The sequence below is a fragment of the Rhagoletis pomonella genome, unplaced genomic scaffold, assembly GCF_013731165.1.
Source record: "Rhagoletis pomonella isolate Grant_MI unplaced genomic scaffold, Rhpom_1.0 Rhpom_scaffold_01787, whole genome shotgun sequence".
Lineage (NCBI taxonomy): Eukaryota > Metazoa > Arthropoda > Insecta > Diptera > Tephritidae > Rhagoletis > Rhagoletis pomonella.
In genome coordinates, this window is record NW_023460341.1 from 19,573 (window position 1) to 38,115 (window position 18,543).

An 18,543-nucleotide genomic window follows, 5' to 3' on the forward strand; every position below is an offset into this window, starting at 1 on the left:
TTTCGTGCGCTTTGCGAAATTTGCGTTCGATCACAAAGCTGTCAGAGATTGAGACACGTTGATGGTTGTGCTTGACAATTCCACGTTTGTACATCAATTCACTTCACTTTTCGCACTTTTGTTGCAACTTTGTTGATACCGCGGATACGGATCACAAAAGCCAATTTGGATTTTTCAGGCCCGCAGAATTGGCCGCATTTCTTTGCCACACAGCGCAACTTCATCCCACGGCGTCCATCACCGAGTTTTCTTGTTTGATATTTCTCAGCATGCACGAAGTTTTCACGTTTACAGAGTGCAATCACAGCAGAGCGCTTTAGTTTACGTTTGATCAGGGTAGCAGTTTGCTGACCTGCTTCTTGCTGAACTTCTGCTTCGACTCGGGGACAGGAGGCAGCTTCCTGGAAGATTGTCTGCCCTTTCCTTGCGGTTTCTTACCGGCCGTGAGGGCAGTCATCTTAACTTGTTACTTAGCACGTTGAAAAGGCGAAAAAAAGTTCGCCAAATGCTTGGAGCACATCGTAAATGAGCCACTCGATTTATAACATTTCTATTAAACAATTTAATTAAATACTTTTTAATACATAGATATGCTGCAAGCAGGCACTTACTTTCCCAAATTCCAGCCTGCTCATAGGCATAATTTTCCAAATATGCCCGCTACTTCATTACTAATAACTCCATTTTCCAAAAGCGCCTTCTTTGTTGGCTCAACATATCCTAAAAAGACATACATTTACATTAAACAATAGAAATCGCAAAAATTAGTAAATAAAATACTCCCTTTGTTTTGTTTTGTTGTCAAATTTCTAAGAAATGTGAATTCACCACGATGCGATACAGAAAGAACAAGGACCAGGGATGTAATTTTAAGTACATCTATTATTCAGTGGCAATGCGCAGAGCGTTCGGGGCAGCAATATTAATTTGTATCAAATATATCATTAAATGGTGGTTCTAATACATTTTTTGATATTATTAACCAGTGTACATACATTATATGGTATTTATTTCAAAAATTTATGTACTATATGAACATTTTTTTCAAACATTTCTTAAGATTCTTTCAAGAGTGCTGAAAAGCAACCATGCGTGTAAGAAATTGTGTACTACCTAAAATTTCACCTCTGGAAACTTTATCCCCATAAAGGACTTCACCACAGTTTTTTTACTGGATATACTGAGGTTCACACCTGCTACGTCATGCGGTGAGCCGGTACTTTTATACAAATGCTGCGCTTCCTCTAAAAGGAAATGAAACAATTGTTCTATGGCGCTAAATATTTTTTGACAGTTTGTGTGTTTACTTTTGCGAAGCCTTTATTCCCTTCTCCGAGAGTGTGCCTTTTTGGGCGCATGCGCTGGAACAAGTTCCCTGCAATTGTACTTCCTGGAAAAAATAAGAGCTCAGGAGTTTGGTTAATTTGTTTGGGGCAAGAATATCGAATGCATAGTATTTAAGCACACGTGCAACAAGTTCATTTTATAAATACAAGCTTTTCTTCGTGAAAATAAATCAAAAGTCTTGCATACGTTACAGTTAGTGTAAATAAAACTTTTACTATCCGGCTTGGATTCTTAACCATAAATGAAAGCTGACTACCCGCTGGAGACTTCACTTGCAATGCCGCTTGCTTGTCACTTATCGTTTTGACAGTTCGGCACACTTTCCTGGCATTTTCTCTTTCACTATTCGTCGTTTTGCTAGAACAGAGAGCGAGTGCAACATTCTCAACATTAATGAATATCGTGCATTGGTTTCTGGTTTTGGGAGCCTGCCGAAGCAGCCTAACGTACAGTCGATGTGCGAGTGCGTCCCGGTGCGTTTCAATCCCCGTTAAATAGATGGCTCTTCTTTTATTCACAGCCTGAAAAACAGGAAAGAAAACCATTTAAAAAAGTAAAAAAAAAATTACAGGTGAAAACTGAAAGCCGTAGCCTTCGTATATGCTTTTTAAAAATACCGGCTAAATTTGGTCACCACCACTCTAGCCAACAAAAAAAACAGCAAACATTAAGATCTGCACAACATTGCTTTGGATGGCAATGATAAAAGCAAAGCATCAATTAAACATGTTAGAGCCAACGCTGGGCAACATTGAAATAACATAAAATCTACAAAGAAGTAATAATTGTGCTGCATAGTCGCGAAAAAACTTGGATGGGGCGAGGAGGTGTTGAATGATTTGGAAAACTAACGTGTATCATATCACCCGTAAATAATTATAAAAATCTTAAAGTAGATGTTTAAATGGTTCACAAGTGCTAAAAAATTTGCCTGGTGTTTTCTCCTTAGCTCACGTTTATATACAAAGTGCATATGCTCGTATATTTGTGTAATGACCAACTGGAATATGATTAATACAAACTTAATATTCCTGTGCAAAAAAATGTTTTTGGCAGCTGCATAAGTACGTAAAAGCGAAATTGATGACCCGCTCAGAAAACGTTAGCTAAACCAGTTTGTATTTCATTATTCGTTCGTAGCGTTTAAGGCGTTCCCGGTGATTCGGCGTTATACAAGTCTCTACGAAACTCATTCACCTTTCAGTGCGTTTAAAGAACTTTTCATACTTTTGTGTTGTCTGCCTACCACTTCTTTTTATGCCCTGGCACAGAAGTCTGCCCGGAACTGCTTGACCCAATTTCGCGCGCTGTCAGCTGATAAATATTTGAATTGGGTGTTGTTGGTGCTGCAGCGTGCTTTGCTGTGCTGTATTGAAAAAAGGCGTTGGCGCTAGGCTGTGTGTATTTTTTTCATTCATTTCCAATTGTTGAATGTACTAAAATAAAATTGAAGTTTTAAAAAAGAAGGAAAAACTAAGCAAAAGCGGCTAGAGGCAAAAGAGCGAGGCAAACAGCTTTACAGTTAGCTGTTTGTTGCGTATACGTACATACATACATAAATATGTACATATCTACTGCCTTAATCCATATGTAAATATTAATACATATGTACATATTTAATTTGGTGCTTCCTCAAGAGAGTTGAAACTTTTCTTCTGGCTGTTGTTACTTCATTCTGTGCATGGACTTTTTGTCTAGTCTACATGGCGCCATTTCGTTGCTTCCTGTCAGCGATTACACCCAAAGTTTTGAACAACAAAAACTGTTCTTCACCCAACAGCACAATATAAACAGTAATAAACCTTTGTGAGTACTCCTCGGGGGTAAAATCTGATCAGGTTTGATAATGAGAAGGAGCATGCATTTTGTTCATTCAGAGTTGTATACAAAATTACTGTGGTATGAAAGGGAGCAACAACCGTACTATGGCAAAATGGCACAAGTCATGACTGTGTAATAATGACCGAAATTAATTGCATAAGTGTAAAAACATTGCAAATTGTTGTCTAGTATTATAGATACTAGTATAGATTATCATAGTTCAGTGTATAATTTGTTATATAACACCGCACATGATAATGAACTGTTAAATGTTGAAAACGCTTGTAACTTGTAGATCACTCAAACCAGGGTGTGCTTAATGGACTGTCTGGGCGGATGTGCTGGCAGTCATTGGGATTTGTATAGCTATACAAACCTTGTTTTTTTTTTTTTAAATAAAGACTTAAATATATTCGGAAATTTAGAATTTGGCTTGATAAATTCACAAAATTTACGGTTTTCATAAATAATTTAATCTTACAATGGACTTTTTTTATTTTAAGCTTACATTTAAGAAAACTCCATTCAATGCTATAATTACGATTTGAGTTTCCAGTTTATAAAACACAAGCATTATTTATGTACTTAACTATTGATATTATTCTTCATTACGCATGAATATCAGCATACATTAAAGATGAATATTATACTTAACCTACATTTTGTTCATAAATAACACATAATTGTGTATATTTTATCCTCGAAATGTACTTTTTCGTGAGGCGAAATTCCCCAAAGTAAGTGTTGCCGTGCGCGAAAAACGAACACGCTGCACACAACCCAAAAGTACTCCTCGGGGACCAAATGGTGAAAAACTGCGGAAAGGTTTATTACTGTATATACTGTGCCCAACAGCTTCTGTTGAAAGTTACTAGTCGCTTTGTCCTGTTGTTTGCCGTTTTTCTTTTTGTCTGTTGTAGGTACTCACATTGACGCCGTGGATAAAGGAAACTACATAAATGTTTCCAGCTCATCCGCGTGCACAGTCTCCGTTTTGCTTGTGGCTTTAACAAGCTCTCACTTTATTCCCTAGTAGGAATATGCAGTTATATGACGCTGTGCTTTCGTTAATGAATGGTGATATTACCGATGGCGACGAAGTACTCTGAATTTTATACCACACAACGAAGTTGATCCATTGAGATTGTTCTGAAATTTAGGATTGTCTGTGCAGATAGTTGTACTAAACTCCCCAAACATCTGATAAGAAGTTGATCAAATGATTCCGCTAAGTAAGGATAGTTATGCGAGTTTTGTAACTTCGGTCTTGAATTTCGCCAATACATGGCATATCGCTTCAAGGGTAAATTCGCCCTGATATACTTACTTATGTAGTTTGTACACAGTATGTAGCGTCCCTATTCATAGGGGGCGTGGCATCTGACATACTGACTAATATGTGAAAACCGATATATCTCTAAACCCAATTATGTTGGGGAAGTGAAACTTAGCAATGATGCATAAATTATAAATACCCTTCTTACGGCGAAAAATGGTAGGTATTGAAGAAGGGGGCGTGCCACCTCCCATAAAAAATCAAATTCTCATATCGTTTATCTCTGAAACCGCTTATGCAAACGTCCTGCAATTTTACACAGCTATTTATGCTATCAATATCGTACGTATGGCGAAAAGTGGTAGGTATTGGAAAAGGGGGCGTGTCACCGCCCATGCAAACTGAAATTCTCATATCGCTTATTTCTGAAATCGGTTATGCTTACGTCCTCAAAGTTGGACACAACAACATACATACGTACATATCGTCGTTTAAAGTACATAACCGCGTATCGTGATTCTGCAAAACCGCGTAACTCTCATTGGCTGCCAAAAATTGGATTTGCTCACACAAGCTCTTGGCTCAATCCTTATCCATTCGTCCTGAAATATACTAGGCAGATATGCGATTGCTTTATAGAAAAGATAACCATTTTGAAATATGAGTGTTTTTACGCTCTAGAAAATAATTTCTACAACTTCACATGCGCGGTTTTGCATTTTGCTGATACGCGGTTTTGCACTTTAAACGACGATATGTTTCAATACCGTACTTACGGCATACAAACTGAAATTCTCATATCGCTTATCTCTGGAACCGCTTATGCTAACGTCCTGAAATCTGACCAAGCCACAAATGTTATGAATACCCTACTTGGGGCGAAAAGTGGTAGATAATGGAAAACCGAATTTCTAATGTTGCTTATCTCTGGAACCGCTTATGCTAACGTCCTGAAATCTGACAAAGCCACAAATGTTATCAATATCATACTTATGACGAAAAGTGGTAGATAATAGAAAATGGGGCGTGGCATCTCCCATACAAATCGAATTTCTAATATCTCGTATCTCTGGAACCACTTATGTTAACGTCCTGAAATTTGACACAGGTATATATGTAATCACTAACATACTTTTGGCGAAAAGCGGTATGTATTGGAAAGGGGGATGTGGCATCTCCCATACAAAATGCAATTTACATGTGGTTTATCTCAGAAACCACTAAAGATAAGGTAGTGGAATTTGATACACCTACATCTATATAGATACATATAAAATGGCCAGAATCTTCAACTAGGAACCGTTTTCTCCCAGATTTCTAAATCGCTTTGAATGATTTTTTATTATGTACAAATAATTTTTTAAGGATCAGTGTGTTTGTCTTCCGTTAGCTGGCGCAGGAATTGAGAGCTATCCCTAAAAATCCTATTTAGATATATTATGGTCAGATTTGTGTTGAGTTTTTAACCTTCTAAGAGGCTATCTGGGCAATATAACCGAAAAACTGTCGCTGAGGAACAGTTAGGCATCACATCTATACATACAAATTCTTACATATGTATTACAGGGTTGCAAGAGCTAACTCATGAATTCATCCCATAACTCGAGTCTAGCGTCGCTATTGAGTTGAAACGATCGTTAAGCATTGGTTGGTGGTGTGAGTGTCAGTTTCGTTTGTTTATGTGATGAATTAACGAGTTTACCCGCTAGTGAAAGACAAGAACTAACATATTTTCTTAGTATCTGCATTCAACTAGTTTCAACTTAACAGTGGCGCTAGACTCGAGTTAATTCATGAGTTGATTCTTGCAGCCCTTTAATATATATATATGTAGGTATGCATATAAATTCACTATAAAGTTTGGTGGAGGACTTCAATATCGTAATTCGCATAAAGGAGTCAATATTGGCGATAAGCAATATTCAAAAGTGTATGAAAAAGATGTCGAATTCCGACAACTGGGTGATACTAGTATTGATAAATCAGTCACACATACGTTGTCATAAGTGGGCGGTGCGACGCCCATTTCCCTTTTGCAAAAATCTCATTTACTCCTTTTTACACTGAGGGAAATAATGCATAGTAAAAATGAATACTTTATATTTGATTTAAAAATTATATTTTCATACAAAATTTATTACGCACGTATTTGACTGTTCACATCTGAGTATGTATATGTTAGTGTACACACGCACCCCAAGCATGCAGAGCGCCGCTCTGAGAGCGGTGACAACACACACATACATACATAGTACATATGTACATGTTTATCCGTAAAAATCGCGTGCTGTGGTGTTAATGGATATTCAACATTTGAAAGCAAATTTATATGCCTGAGTGTAGCATGCCACAATTTGTTGATATCCAGAGATGGTCAGGGTTCGAATTCCACTGCAGGCAACATGCAAGTTAAATATTTTTTTTTTTTAGTTTTTGTCTTGATTATTCACTTCACGGATGCCTTTTCATAACGAAAGCGGTCATTTTAATATGCGCGTAATTGAATTGAATATTTACCAATATACAGTACTTTCGTTGACGTTTATAGTAAGATCAATTACGTTTCTATTTGATTTTAATATTTTTTCCCCTCAGTGTGTTTACTGATTTATGATAGTTTTCGAATTTCTGTAAATTACCGTTATGTGGGAGGTGAGCGTGGTTACAGTCCGCTTTCGCCCATTTTCAATATTTATGTCTCAAATTTTGTTGAGATATCTCAAGTTTCACACGAGCTATCGTGTACAAGGACAGACGGACGAAACAAATTTGGTTTATAATAAAAAAGGTATATTGAGCGGCAAATAAAAAATATTATCTACCTATATGTATGTGTGTATATGTGCGTGAATCATCCGCTATTGAATATTTTTGTGCTTTTCCGATTACATGAACAAATTTAATTATTGTAAAAATAATCAAGTGCGTGCATCGAGGCACACCTGTTAGCCATCCAAGGTCACAATCCAATCGCTACACAGCAATCCATGATTGTTTGATGACGACAAATTCTTTACAGGTGCGTTAAGGTTCCCGCAGTCAATTTTGTTTAGAAAAACGAATAGAAACTTCAAATGCCAAAATTTTAATATCTTCTTCGTTACGCACAAGTAAAGTGAACGTGAATCTAAAGCACCCACCAAAATCCGATAGATTTATAAATATATACAAAAAAAGTGAACGAAATGTTTTCTTGCTGCCGCGCTAAAACTAAAAAAGACAAAAATAATAAGAAGAGTGATGTGCAAGAAACAAAAGATGAAGTAACGAATGACCGAAAACGAATTATACCAACGATAAAAATTGAAACCGGCAAAACGAGTGATTCCAACGATGAAGAAACAGATTCATCTCCACCACAAAACGGAAATAAAGCTGAAAATGTTGCGAATAATACGAATTCAATATTACACAGTGAAGTAGCGGAAGCCGAGGAGGCGACAAAAAGTGCAGCGACGGATATTACAGCCGATTCTCATTTAGCGGAAGCAATTGGTATTTGTGCTGTTTTTTTTCAATTTTTTCAGTTAATTTTTTGTTGTATTTGAAATTTACCAGCATTCGAAAGAGGCTATATTACTTTTAATACATAGTCATGTCCGAATAGCGTCAGGAAATAACTGTTGAAATGTTTGTTTTTCGCTACGAATAATGCATGTGTATCTCCTGTCAAAAAAATAATCGAAACATGGCAATAAAACGTCAAAGATCTATTAATAGTCGTTTGCAAGCTGAGATGGACGGGCTAACGACCTCCTTATTTAGACTCTGTTCGCAGGAGAGTCAAAATTTCTGAAACGGGCCACTAAAAATTAAGTAGTAGAATTTCAAATATATTTTGGCAGATATTCAAAGGTCTATATGTGAAAATCAATATCTTCAAATATTCTTTGAAAATTTCAATTTTTCACAAATTTATTCATAAATGAATTTTTGACCTTCTTTTCATTAATTTTATATATTAATTGCTATATTTCCGTAAATATTCAATGAAAAATAAACAAATTTTAATGGTGTATTCAGAAAAAGTAGCAGAAACGAAAAAAATATTCATATTGGAAAAATTTTATTTTTTAATATTATTAAATAATAATAAATTTCCCAATAAACAATTGACAATTTAAATGACTTCTCCTTGTGTTCAACAAAAAAAAATTTACGATCTTATTCTATAAAGTATACACTAAAAATACGTGCAACAATATTTGAGTGCACTCTATCCCATAAAAAAGTACGAATGTTTAAACATTATCGTGGATACGCGAAACCACTACCGACGTTGGAACGCAGCGCCGATATACCTGAGCCCGTTCGTCGTTGCATACTTGCGTTTTAAAAAGCATATAGCTATATTATTATTACATATCGTTATCTTAATATAGAAAGGCCCTAACTGATATTGTCGCTGAAATACAAAAAGCCGTAACTAAGTAAAAATCCAAAATTTCCATTTTGATTGTTTGTGATACATTTCATTGCATTATAAATCCCCACATCATTTTAAGCAATAAAAAATTTGAGTCAGTAATGGCTTTTTTTTTGCGTTTCAGCGTTTATATGAGTTAGGGCCTTTCTATATTAAGGTAACGATATGTTAATAATTCTTACGATTAATTCTTTATATTAATAGTTATTGAAATCTCAGTGCCTAAATTTATTTTCGAAATCATGAGGCTCCTAAATTCTGAGAATCTTGAGTACAAACTAGAGGTGTGCATAAATGATTTGAAATGCTGTTTATAAAATAATAGTTGATTGTATCAACTTGATACTAGTATTACGGGGTACTAGCACAAAATGACTAACATGGAAAACACTGCTGCCATTCACTTCACACCCAACTGTTTTACTGCACTCGCTGTACTGCTCCGTTACTTTGCTCTCTTCAGTATAAATCAATATTTGCAGTAAGCAAACAAATACTGTCATTGCAGGAGTTATAGTTAGCAGTTTTGATGGCGAGCAAGCATTGATTTCACTTTTTTTACTGTCAAGTGAACTTGATTCACTACTGCATTTCTGATATTGTACACCTCTAGTACAGACGACGCGTCCGTTAAACAAATGAGAATCGCGTATATCAGTGTCACTGCCCACGGAAAAGGAGCTTGGCATTGGTGGCTGCGTTAAAAAAAATTCATACTGCGCTAGTCTACAGGATAAAACCATTCTTTCGAAACAAAAATTGTTCGACTGATTTTGATTTTTGTACTTTAGCTGAATATAGAAAACATGAGGTGTTGGAGAAACGTTTCCTACAGCCAAAACCATCAAGGGAACACGCCAGTTTCATTGCTACAAACCCTCTGCTTCAAATTGCTTAGAATGTAAGATTTTTTCAAGCCACTCAGAATATGTAATTGTAAAAATATAAGCAAAAAATCAACGTTGTAGTTAAATAACAAAATTGGGAAAAGTTCTTAATTAAAAAATGTTCCATTCATAAAGTACCAATCATTCATAAGATACTTGTGTTGATAAAAAGATAATCATGCAACAACGAACGGACCCAGGTTTATCGGCGCTGCGTTCCAACGCCGGTTTCGCGTATCCACGGTAATGTTTTAACATTCGTACTTTTTTATGGGATAGAGTGCACTAAAATATTTTTGCACGAATGGTTAGTGTATACTTTATAGAATAAGATCGTAAATTTATTTTTGTTTAAAACAAGGAGAAGTCAGTTAAATTGTCGATTGTTTATTGGGAAATTTATTATTACTTAATAATATTAAAAAATAAAATTTTTCCAATATGAATATTTTTTCGATTCTGCTACTTTTTCTGAATACAGCATTCAAATTTAGCCCTGGGGCTAGTTAGTTAAGTGTTAAAATAGTATAGCAATTTTTATACTTTTACACAAAAGACGATTTTTATTGAAACACTTTTACTTATTATCCACATATATTATTTATACTCTGACCAAAACTTGCTAAAAGTTGCTTCAAGCATTTAACATACCGAGAGCTCAAACCATTTTCTGGGAAAAACTAAAAAGGTAGGACTGACCTGGGAGTAGTTTTTAAATTGTCCAAATTTCGCTCGTCATTGAGTCATAAAACGCACACCTTAGTAATTTATGGATGTAGAGTTCCATCAAATATTCTCTGCTGTAGCCGCTGAAAGTCAAATCAACATTTAAAGTGTTATTTATATGAATTTCGACCATGAATTATGGCTGGATAAATATCAATTAAGGCCCATCCACATACAACTTTGGAGTTGCGTTGACGTTGGCGTCGCTTTGACAGCAGCGCGAGTAACGCTAGTGATTGCTACAATGAACACTTAGCAGCGAATACTATGGTCACTGAATTAACATACTAGCGGCAGATAAATAAAAATTGTGTATCAACAATTACATTAAAAACGATAAAAAGGCACCTTTTTTCACATAATTTTGACAAACGATGCACGCGAAAACTTGAGAGTTGGCCATCTTTCTACTTTGTGTGGCGTTAGCGTTGCCAAATGTTGGCTATGGGGACGGCTGCATTGAAATTCATGTATTCATGGTCAGATGCAGTTCCACTCAACTATATAAATTTGCATTTTGAAGCCACGTTTGAAGAGAAATTCTTCTACATACCCATACGTATTAGTAAGAGTTATCAAGCATAATGCCCAAATGTTTGTCGGAGTATTCTAGCAGTACATATGTGTTCAGTCCTAACTCTAAAGCTGTGAACACTCGAAGACGACATCGCCTCACGTCACGACATTAAGGTTTTATCTATGTACATAATCTAAACGCCTTGTTGACGGCGACATGAATTTGTTTGAGTTTGACATAAATGAATCTATATATATCTACCTGTCGCTTGAAAAATAGAAATAGATCTAATCTAGCTACAGCTACATAAGAGTACGTGTTAAAATAATTTGACAGCAGCTTTGTGGTACTTCATTCACCACCAGCGTTGCCATTTTAGCCGTGACCCAGTGAAGATTTTTAATGAACTCACTGTTTTACTTTCGCATCTATGCTCCCTAGTGGTTATTAGCGCGGACACCTTTGATCCTATATGCTCCCCGTTGGAACCATACCTTGCTCCATTTCCTCAGTTTTATCACAGTTTTGAAGAGTATTTAAAAACAAAAGTAAGCACAAACGCTTTTGACCACGAAGCCGAGAAAATAATTCGAGAAAATGGTTGCTATTTTATTATCACTTTAATAAAGGAATTACGCCAACGCCTCCCTACAAATATTGCCACACTAAAAAAAATTGACTTTTTTCGGTTGGAAATGCATTAAGAGTAATTAAACCAAAAGTATTTGTTCAACTACATCAACAAAAACACAAATATAATGCCGACGAAATAACATCCATAGAGATGCAATGACAACGGTTAACGTTACATACCTGGAGTAATTTAGACTCAACTGTAAAATTTTGGGCAGAAGTTTATCAATTTCGAAATGCCCTAGGAGAAAACCCTTTTGCTCACCTTTCCAACCTAGTTTTTAGTTTTCTTGTTTTGCCTATAAGTAATGCAGAAGTAGAGCGAATATTTAGTTCAATGAATATAATAAAAACTAAGCAAAGAAAGCCAATGTGCGTTAAAACGTTAAACGCTATTTTATATATAAGATACGGTTTAAAACGTGAAGAAAAATGCTGCCATAATTTTACTGTAGATGACGATCTCTTAAAATTAATGAATTCAGGTGATATATACAATAGTGATTCATTTGATGATGAGGAATATACACTCGATATAAATTAATGGTGTTAACTAGTCTTTCGTTTCTTGCGATTTATTTAAATAAAGCATGTGAATTTTCACTAAAACATTTTAGCCGTTTTTAGCCGCTTTTTTTTGCCAATCTAGCCGGTCGGCCCAAAAAGTTCTGGCAACACTGTTCACCACTTTTAATTACCTCACGGCTCTCGAAATGTTTCATACCACTTATGTATGTGCTCTCGTTCTTGAGTGAAGATCGACTTCCATTGCTTCTCAATACCGGTTAAATTTTTACAGAATTTACATATATTTTGGAAATTATAAACAAACGCATCATCACACTTTCATCATTTTACTTTCCATAGCATTGAAAATATGTAATTGGAATGTTTTCAATTGTCCTTGTATAATGATGGTATAAACCTTTTCATTTCTAATTGCCGCCATGCTATTGTACATATTGCCTTCACAGCGGATAGGGCCCAAAGTGATGAACAGAAGAAGTCCTCACCGACGAGCGTTAGCATCGATAAAAGTTCCAATACAACACAAGATAAAATAAATTCCGATGAAACTTCAACAGTAGCCACTGCGAACTCTGCAGTAACTGCGACTTTGGCGAATCATGAAGCACCGGAGAATGAAGTTACTACTGGTTTGAATGGCCAAGCCGAGGCTATTGCAGGCACCACACCAGTTAAAAGTTGCCTGTCGCGTCACAATTCCACGCATACATCGATAAAAAAGAAGGTGAATATCAGCTCACATACTGAAATAATCGAACCAGATCCCCTGCCTCCGCCTCCATACGATCCCATTGCATTGGCTGTTGACGACGATGATGTCTTCTCCGATTCACTGCCCCCGCCAAAACGTGAAAGTATGTGCGCACCCTATATCGAGCCCAGTGAAGTTCCAGAGACGGCGGCATATGCCCATGGGCTGCCCGAATGGTTCAACGATGAAAGAATTAATGACATGTAATTTAAAGTTCCTCTACATATGTATATATTCCCCAAAATGTCTTGTTTTGTTTTTGGCCTGAATCTTTATAAAGTTTTATTTCCTTTTTTTTGTCTTATTAAGTATTTGTTTATGCATATGAAGTAAGGAAAAGTACCACGGACACACGCAATACCATAATATTTAAAAAAATATAGTTCGAAGTACATAAGAGGACCAGGACGATTTGCGTTATAGAAACTCAGCAGCAAGTTTAGGTTCACAATTGAAAAATGTCACCTCATTAACCCCTGCCAAGATACATACTGTTGTGTAAGTCTTCCATGTACATAAGTTACAGTCAAATAATTAATAATTTGCGATACAAATTCTTTTTGTGATGAAAAACCGAAATTTCGGCAATGATAGTAAGCGTTTGTTTCTAAATATAATGTATTGACAGTTAAAACTGAAATCATTCTTACTTTAGACCGATATGCTTATGTATGTATTTTTATTTTGATAATTTAATAAGGACAGCAGTTATCGCTCACTCACTTAATTGAGAATGTTTAGCTTTTCTTTCAAAAGAAAATGGAGGAGATTCAATATTTGGTTGGAAATCTGTTCTTTTCATTTACATATAATCGAAAAAAGGAGTATTACTATACATATAGTATCTACATATTTTGAAAAACTAATGAAAGATAAACAGACTTACGCACTCTGATAGGAAGAGCTAAAAAATCTGGAAATTTTGGGCACCTACTGCAGACTTTCCAAGGATGATTGTAGGCTGAAAAATATTTAGATATGTATATAAAGGGGGCGTTTTACAAACTGCATATCTCTGGAAGTATTCGTTCTAGTTCAGAACTTTTCTTCTATGTGGTTGTTGTTGTGTTGCTCTCCTAATTCGGATTAGGAGACCAACTGAGAAAAGTTCTGAACTTTTTTGAGTTCTTAACTCAACTTCAATATTATTTCCGAACGTTTTTGCCAGAATTGCCACACTTGATTTTAATTTAATTTCTAGTTTTTTCGCTTCACAAGGCACTTGAATTATGAGCTTTGTTTCTAAAAATTGTTAAATTTATTAAAAATGAATTGAACGAAAAAATCCGCATAGAAAAAATATATACGTATGTGTAAAACACTTAACGTTCAAATTTCCAATTACGAATTCATTTTCATTAATATTGGCAACACCGTATGTTATCATTTTTACATCAAGAACAGTTTAGAACTATTGAATTAACAATGAGTAAATTAGAAAAAGTTCTAAACTAGAACGATGAATATGCCTTATCAATGTTTTTTAAAGGGGCGTGACACCGCCCACTTTTAAGCAAACGTGTGGGATCAAACATTTGTAGAAAATTTCGGTTCGGTAATGGTTCAGTTAATTAGTAGAAAAAACGGTTAATACAGTTTACAACCGGTTCCTTTCAAAACTGGGTCGCGCTTTTAAATGAGGTTAAATTGTCATGTTTTCGGCAATCACACAGGGCAATGTAAAAAGCTAAAGCTAAATCGGCATGACAACGCGCTACATTTTCGGCGTTCTCTACATGAGTACGTACCATACAAAATACCGTATTTCAAATTTAAAAAATCGAATTTTTTATTTTTGACCAGTTTTTTTAGCTCTTCAGAGCAGTGTGATACGGATCAAAAAATCGATTTTTAACCAACCATATGACCAATACTGTATTCGATTATTTAACTTTAAATTAAAAAGTAATGAAGTTAGGCTTCTTAGGGTGGAGAATGTTGCTGATTTTCCGGTCCGCACCCGTGTAAGAAAGTCACGGTCCATGCTTTGCAATTAATTCTTAGAAAAAATAATAAGTCCTGCTGCTTTGTTTTAAAAACCATAATTCCTTTCTCGTTATTCGTTATATTTCTTATTTTATTTTGTGCTGTAGTTCTGTTTCCTTTATAATGTTGTATGCACATACAAATTTTAAAAGTATCCGCTTTTAACATGTATCTACTTATTTATGAATTTATGAAAAATCACCGACAAACGCAACGTTTCGCTAACACGAATTTAAAATGCATCAACCATCTATTAAAAACAAAAACAACCGTTAAAATTCAATAATTCACGATTTGAAAACAAAAAATTAAAGCGGTTGCATTGAGCCACCTGTTACGCCTGTTGGCCGCGACGAGCTGGAACTGAGGCGCCAGCGTCTGTACACAGACCTTTTACGTGCCGCACATGCAGCCGTGGAGCATAACGTGCGCTTTACCCCGTTTGCAACTGATTTTCTCCATCCACATCAACTGTATCAGATGGATGCCAGAGAAGGCGACGGAGGAGTAGAAGTTAGAGGTGATCGACTCTTATATGAACTTAAGTAAAATGCAGTTTTCATAATGTTATTATTTTATCACCAACTCGTATGTATGCATATACAGTGATGGCCACGTAACTAGAGACACTACTTTTTTTAAGTTTGGACCATTTATTTTTTCTTTATTTTCAATTTATTCTTAACAAAAATATAGTTTATACTACACCGAAAAGCATGCAACTCAAAGTTTCACATCTTGTACAAGATTTATAAAAATTCTCGAAATTTCGAAAAGTGGTCACCAAATTTAAATTTTTTTAATCAGAATTTCTAGCAGGATTTTGGGTATGCAGTTTTATAGTATAATACTGTGCAAGTTCCAACGACTAGGAATTCGCGTAGGTTTTGGGATTTTTTTTTTGCTGCCAGTGTTACGCCTTTTCTTTCACCGAAGTACATATTACATAGGTATGTATGTATGTATGTAAAATTTTTTTTATGGGAGAATATGAGCAACCCCGTCAACAAAAAAAATCTCAAAAATCAGCACGGGTTATTAACTTGCATAATGTTATACAAAAATTTAATGTGTTATAAGAGTTTTTTCTAGAAGTCCTGATTAAAAAGTTTGAAACTTTGAGTTACTTGGTTTTTGTTGTGGTATAAACTATATTTTTGTAAAGAAAGTAAAATAAATTAAAAAATTAACGAATATATAAATTGTCAAAACTTGTAAAGAAGTGGTATTCTTAATTATGATTATATGTATGTACTAAGTATGTATTTATTGCATGCTTCGAGGAAATTTCCTGTATCCCTTTCCGACCTGAATCAAATTGGGTGGTGGCTAAAACTTTTTTGATGGCATAGTCCGGTCAATTTAGATATTCGAGGTTACAAACCCATCTGAAAATTGGTAGGATTGTTCAAAACACCATCATAAATGAAATCTAAAAAGTCCTCATCGATCCGATACCTGGAAAACAAGTTACTCGGGGTCAAAGGTCACAAAAACGGGGTTTTCGCGATTTTCAGCAACATAACGTCATAAATGAAATCAAGAAAGTCCTCATCGATCCGATACCTAGAAAAAAAGTTACTCGGGGTCAAAGGTCACAAAAACGGTTTTTCGTGATTTTCAGCAAAACGGTAAGTTTATCATAAAATTAGTTTAGATACAAATTTTAGATCAGATAATTATCTATAAAAAATGTCTTAAAACTTTTTTTCAAAAAGTGGGAAGAGTTGAAATCGGCATAATATGTATAAGTACAACAAAGGTGGCGTGGAAACGTGTGCATATTATGACGATTACAACTCTTCCAACTTTTTGAATCGTTATATCTCGGAAACGGTAGCTCTTAGGACAAAGGGCTTTTAGACATTTTTTATAGATAATTATCTGATATACAATTTTTGTCTAAACTAATTTTATGATAAACTCACCGTTTTGCAGAAAATCGCGAAAAAGCCATTTTTGTGACCTTTGACGCCGAGTAACTTTTTTTCTAGGTATCGGATCGATGAGGACTTTCTAGATTTTATTTATGATGGTGTTTTGAACAATCCTACCAATTTTCAGTTGGGAGGGAATTTTTGTAACTTCACTCCAATTTTTGGTCTAATTTGACCGGACTAGCATATTATTGCTGGTTGAGATTTAAATATGAACTGTATAAATTTTAAATGTCTATGACTGCTTGTTTTGCCGAACTGAAATGTTGCTTATAAATGTTTACAAAGTTTCCTAACAGAAACCAATAATAATATTCAAGGTTTGATGTTTTTATTTAACTGTAATAAATTTTAAAGTCTAATTCCGAAATAAAAGTCTCTTCCGGATTATAAACAAACCGCTTATCCAAATTAAACAAGTTTGGTATCAAAGGAAAGAGGACTTAAATAGCTTTAAAAATGAAATATCTAAACGAGGAAAGCCACATATTGAAAAATATTTCAACAAAAAATGTTAATTAATTACCATAGAACAAACCTTGTGTCAGGTATATGCATTTCTTTAGTATTAAATTATAAAAAAAATTATAAATATAGGTCGTTCGTTATTTCTGCCACGAAAATTTATCTGGTTTCGATAGTAAAGAACTAAAATGTTTGCTTGATAGCCTCTCTATTTAACTTAATTTTTTTGAGTGGTATATAGTGCTCTTGACGCACTGCTGCACTTATAGTCACTTTGTGTTTTCGTACATGGGAAAGGCCCCCTGCAAACTAAAAAGAACCGGATATTGGTATAACACTGAGTGGGACTACGTGGTGGAAAATTGGTGGAAGGAAAGGAGTTTACGTGTCTGCAGTGACAACCAAGCTGCAATTAAGGCCTTGGCCAGTCCTCTAACTACTTCCAAACTAGTTCGGCAATGCAAGTCTCGACTAAATTATGGTGGTAAACATAACGAGCTTGCTTTACTCTGGGTGCCAGGTCACTCACGAGTACCTGGTAATGAGACATCTGATCATTTGGCCAGAATTGGCTCAGACCAGGCATTCCTCGGTCCGCAACCAGTTTTAGCACACCCACTTTCAGAAACTGGGTGTTCGCTCAGCAATGACTGGAAGGCATCGAGGGATGGAGGTGTGCAAAACTCATGTTGCCTTCAATCTCAGAAGGTCTTACTGGTTTTTTGCTCTCACTGAGCAGACGACACTGCAGAAAACTTGTTGGACTGCTGACTGGTCACTTCACGTTGCACAAACACCTGGCCGTGACAAGCGTAAATGACAAGTCCATTTGTCCATTCTGCCTTGAAGAGGATGAGACGGTGGAACACTTTGTCATCGATAAAAAGCTTAGCCGTTTTTTTGTTTAAGTTTTGTGTTTTAAGACTGTGAGTGATAAATATTTCTCGCCTCACTTTAAAACTCGGAGTGATAAAAATAAAAGTGATGCCATCAACACAAATAAACAATTTTACAAATACTCCACGTACAAAGTCATGAATGAGCCGAACATTTGATGAGTTGAGTTTATGGTGAAGATAATGTAAATAACGCTAGGACTCGAAGTGCTCTTAAAAAATATAAATCCTCAGAGCGAGAGAGTATTTTGATGGATTTACGAGCTCTATTTTTTAAAACCGGCAAGTGTGTAATCACAATATTCTAATAAGTAGAAATAAAAAATAATAGAAAGAAAATATTTTAG

General features: G+C 35.4%; 1 protein-coding gene across 2 annotated transcripts; it reads left to right on the forward strand.

Moving 5' to 3' along the window:
* The first annotated feature begins 1,487 nt into the window (after positions 1-1,487).
* Positions 1,488-15,566, forward strand: LOC118752733. 2 transcript variants are annotated; one of them, XM_036487612.1, is made up of 4 exons: positions 1,488-2,215; positions 7,464-7,939; positions 12,608-13,115; positions 15,213-15,566. In XM_036487612.1, exons 2-4 carry the CDS (start codon positions 7,630-7,632, stop codon positions 15,445-15,447), a joined length of 1,053 nt encoding a protein of 350 aa, XP_036343505.1. In that variant the 5' UTR covers positions 1,488-2,215; positions 7,464-7,629; the 3' UTR covers positions 15,448-15,566. The 2 variants fall into 2 exon arrangements, with proteins under 2 accessions (XP_036343505.1, XP_036343506.1); XM_036487613.1 differs by having other exon boundaries at positions 1,488-1,900.
* Positions 15,567-18,543: the final 2,977 nt, after the last annotated feature.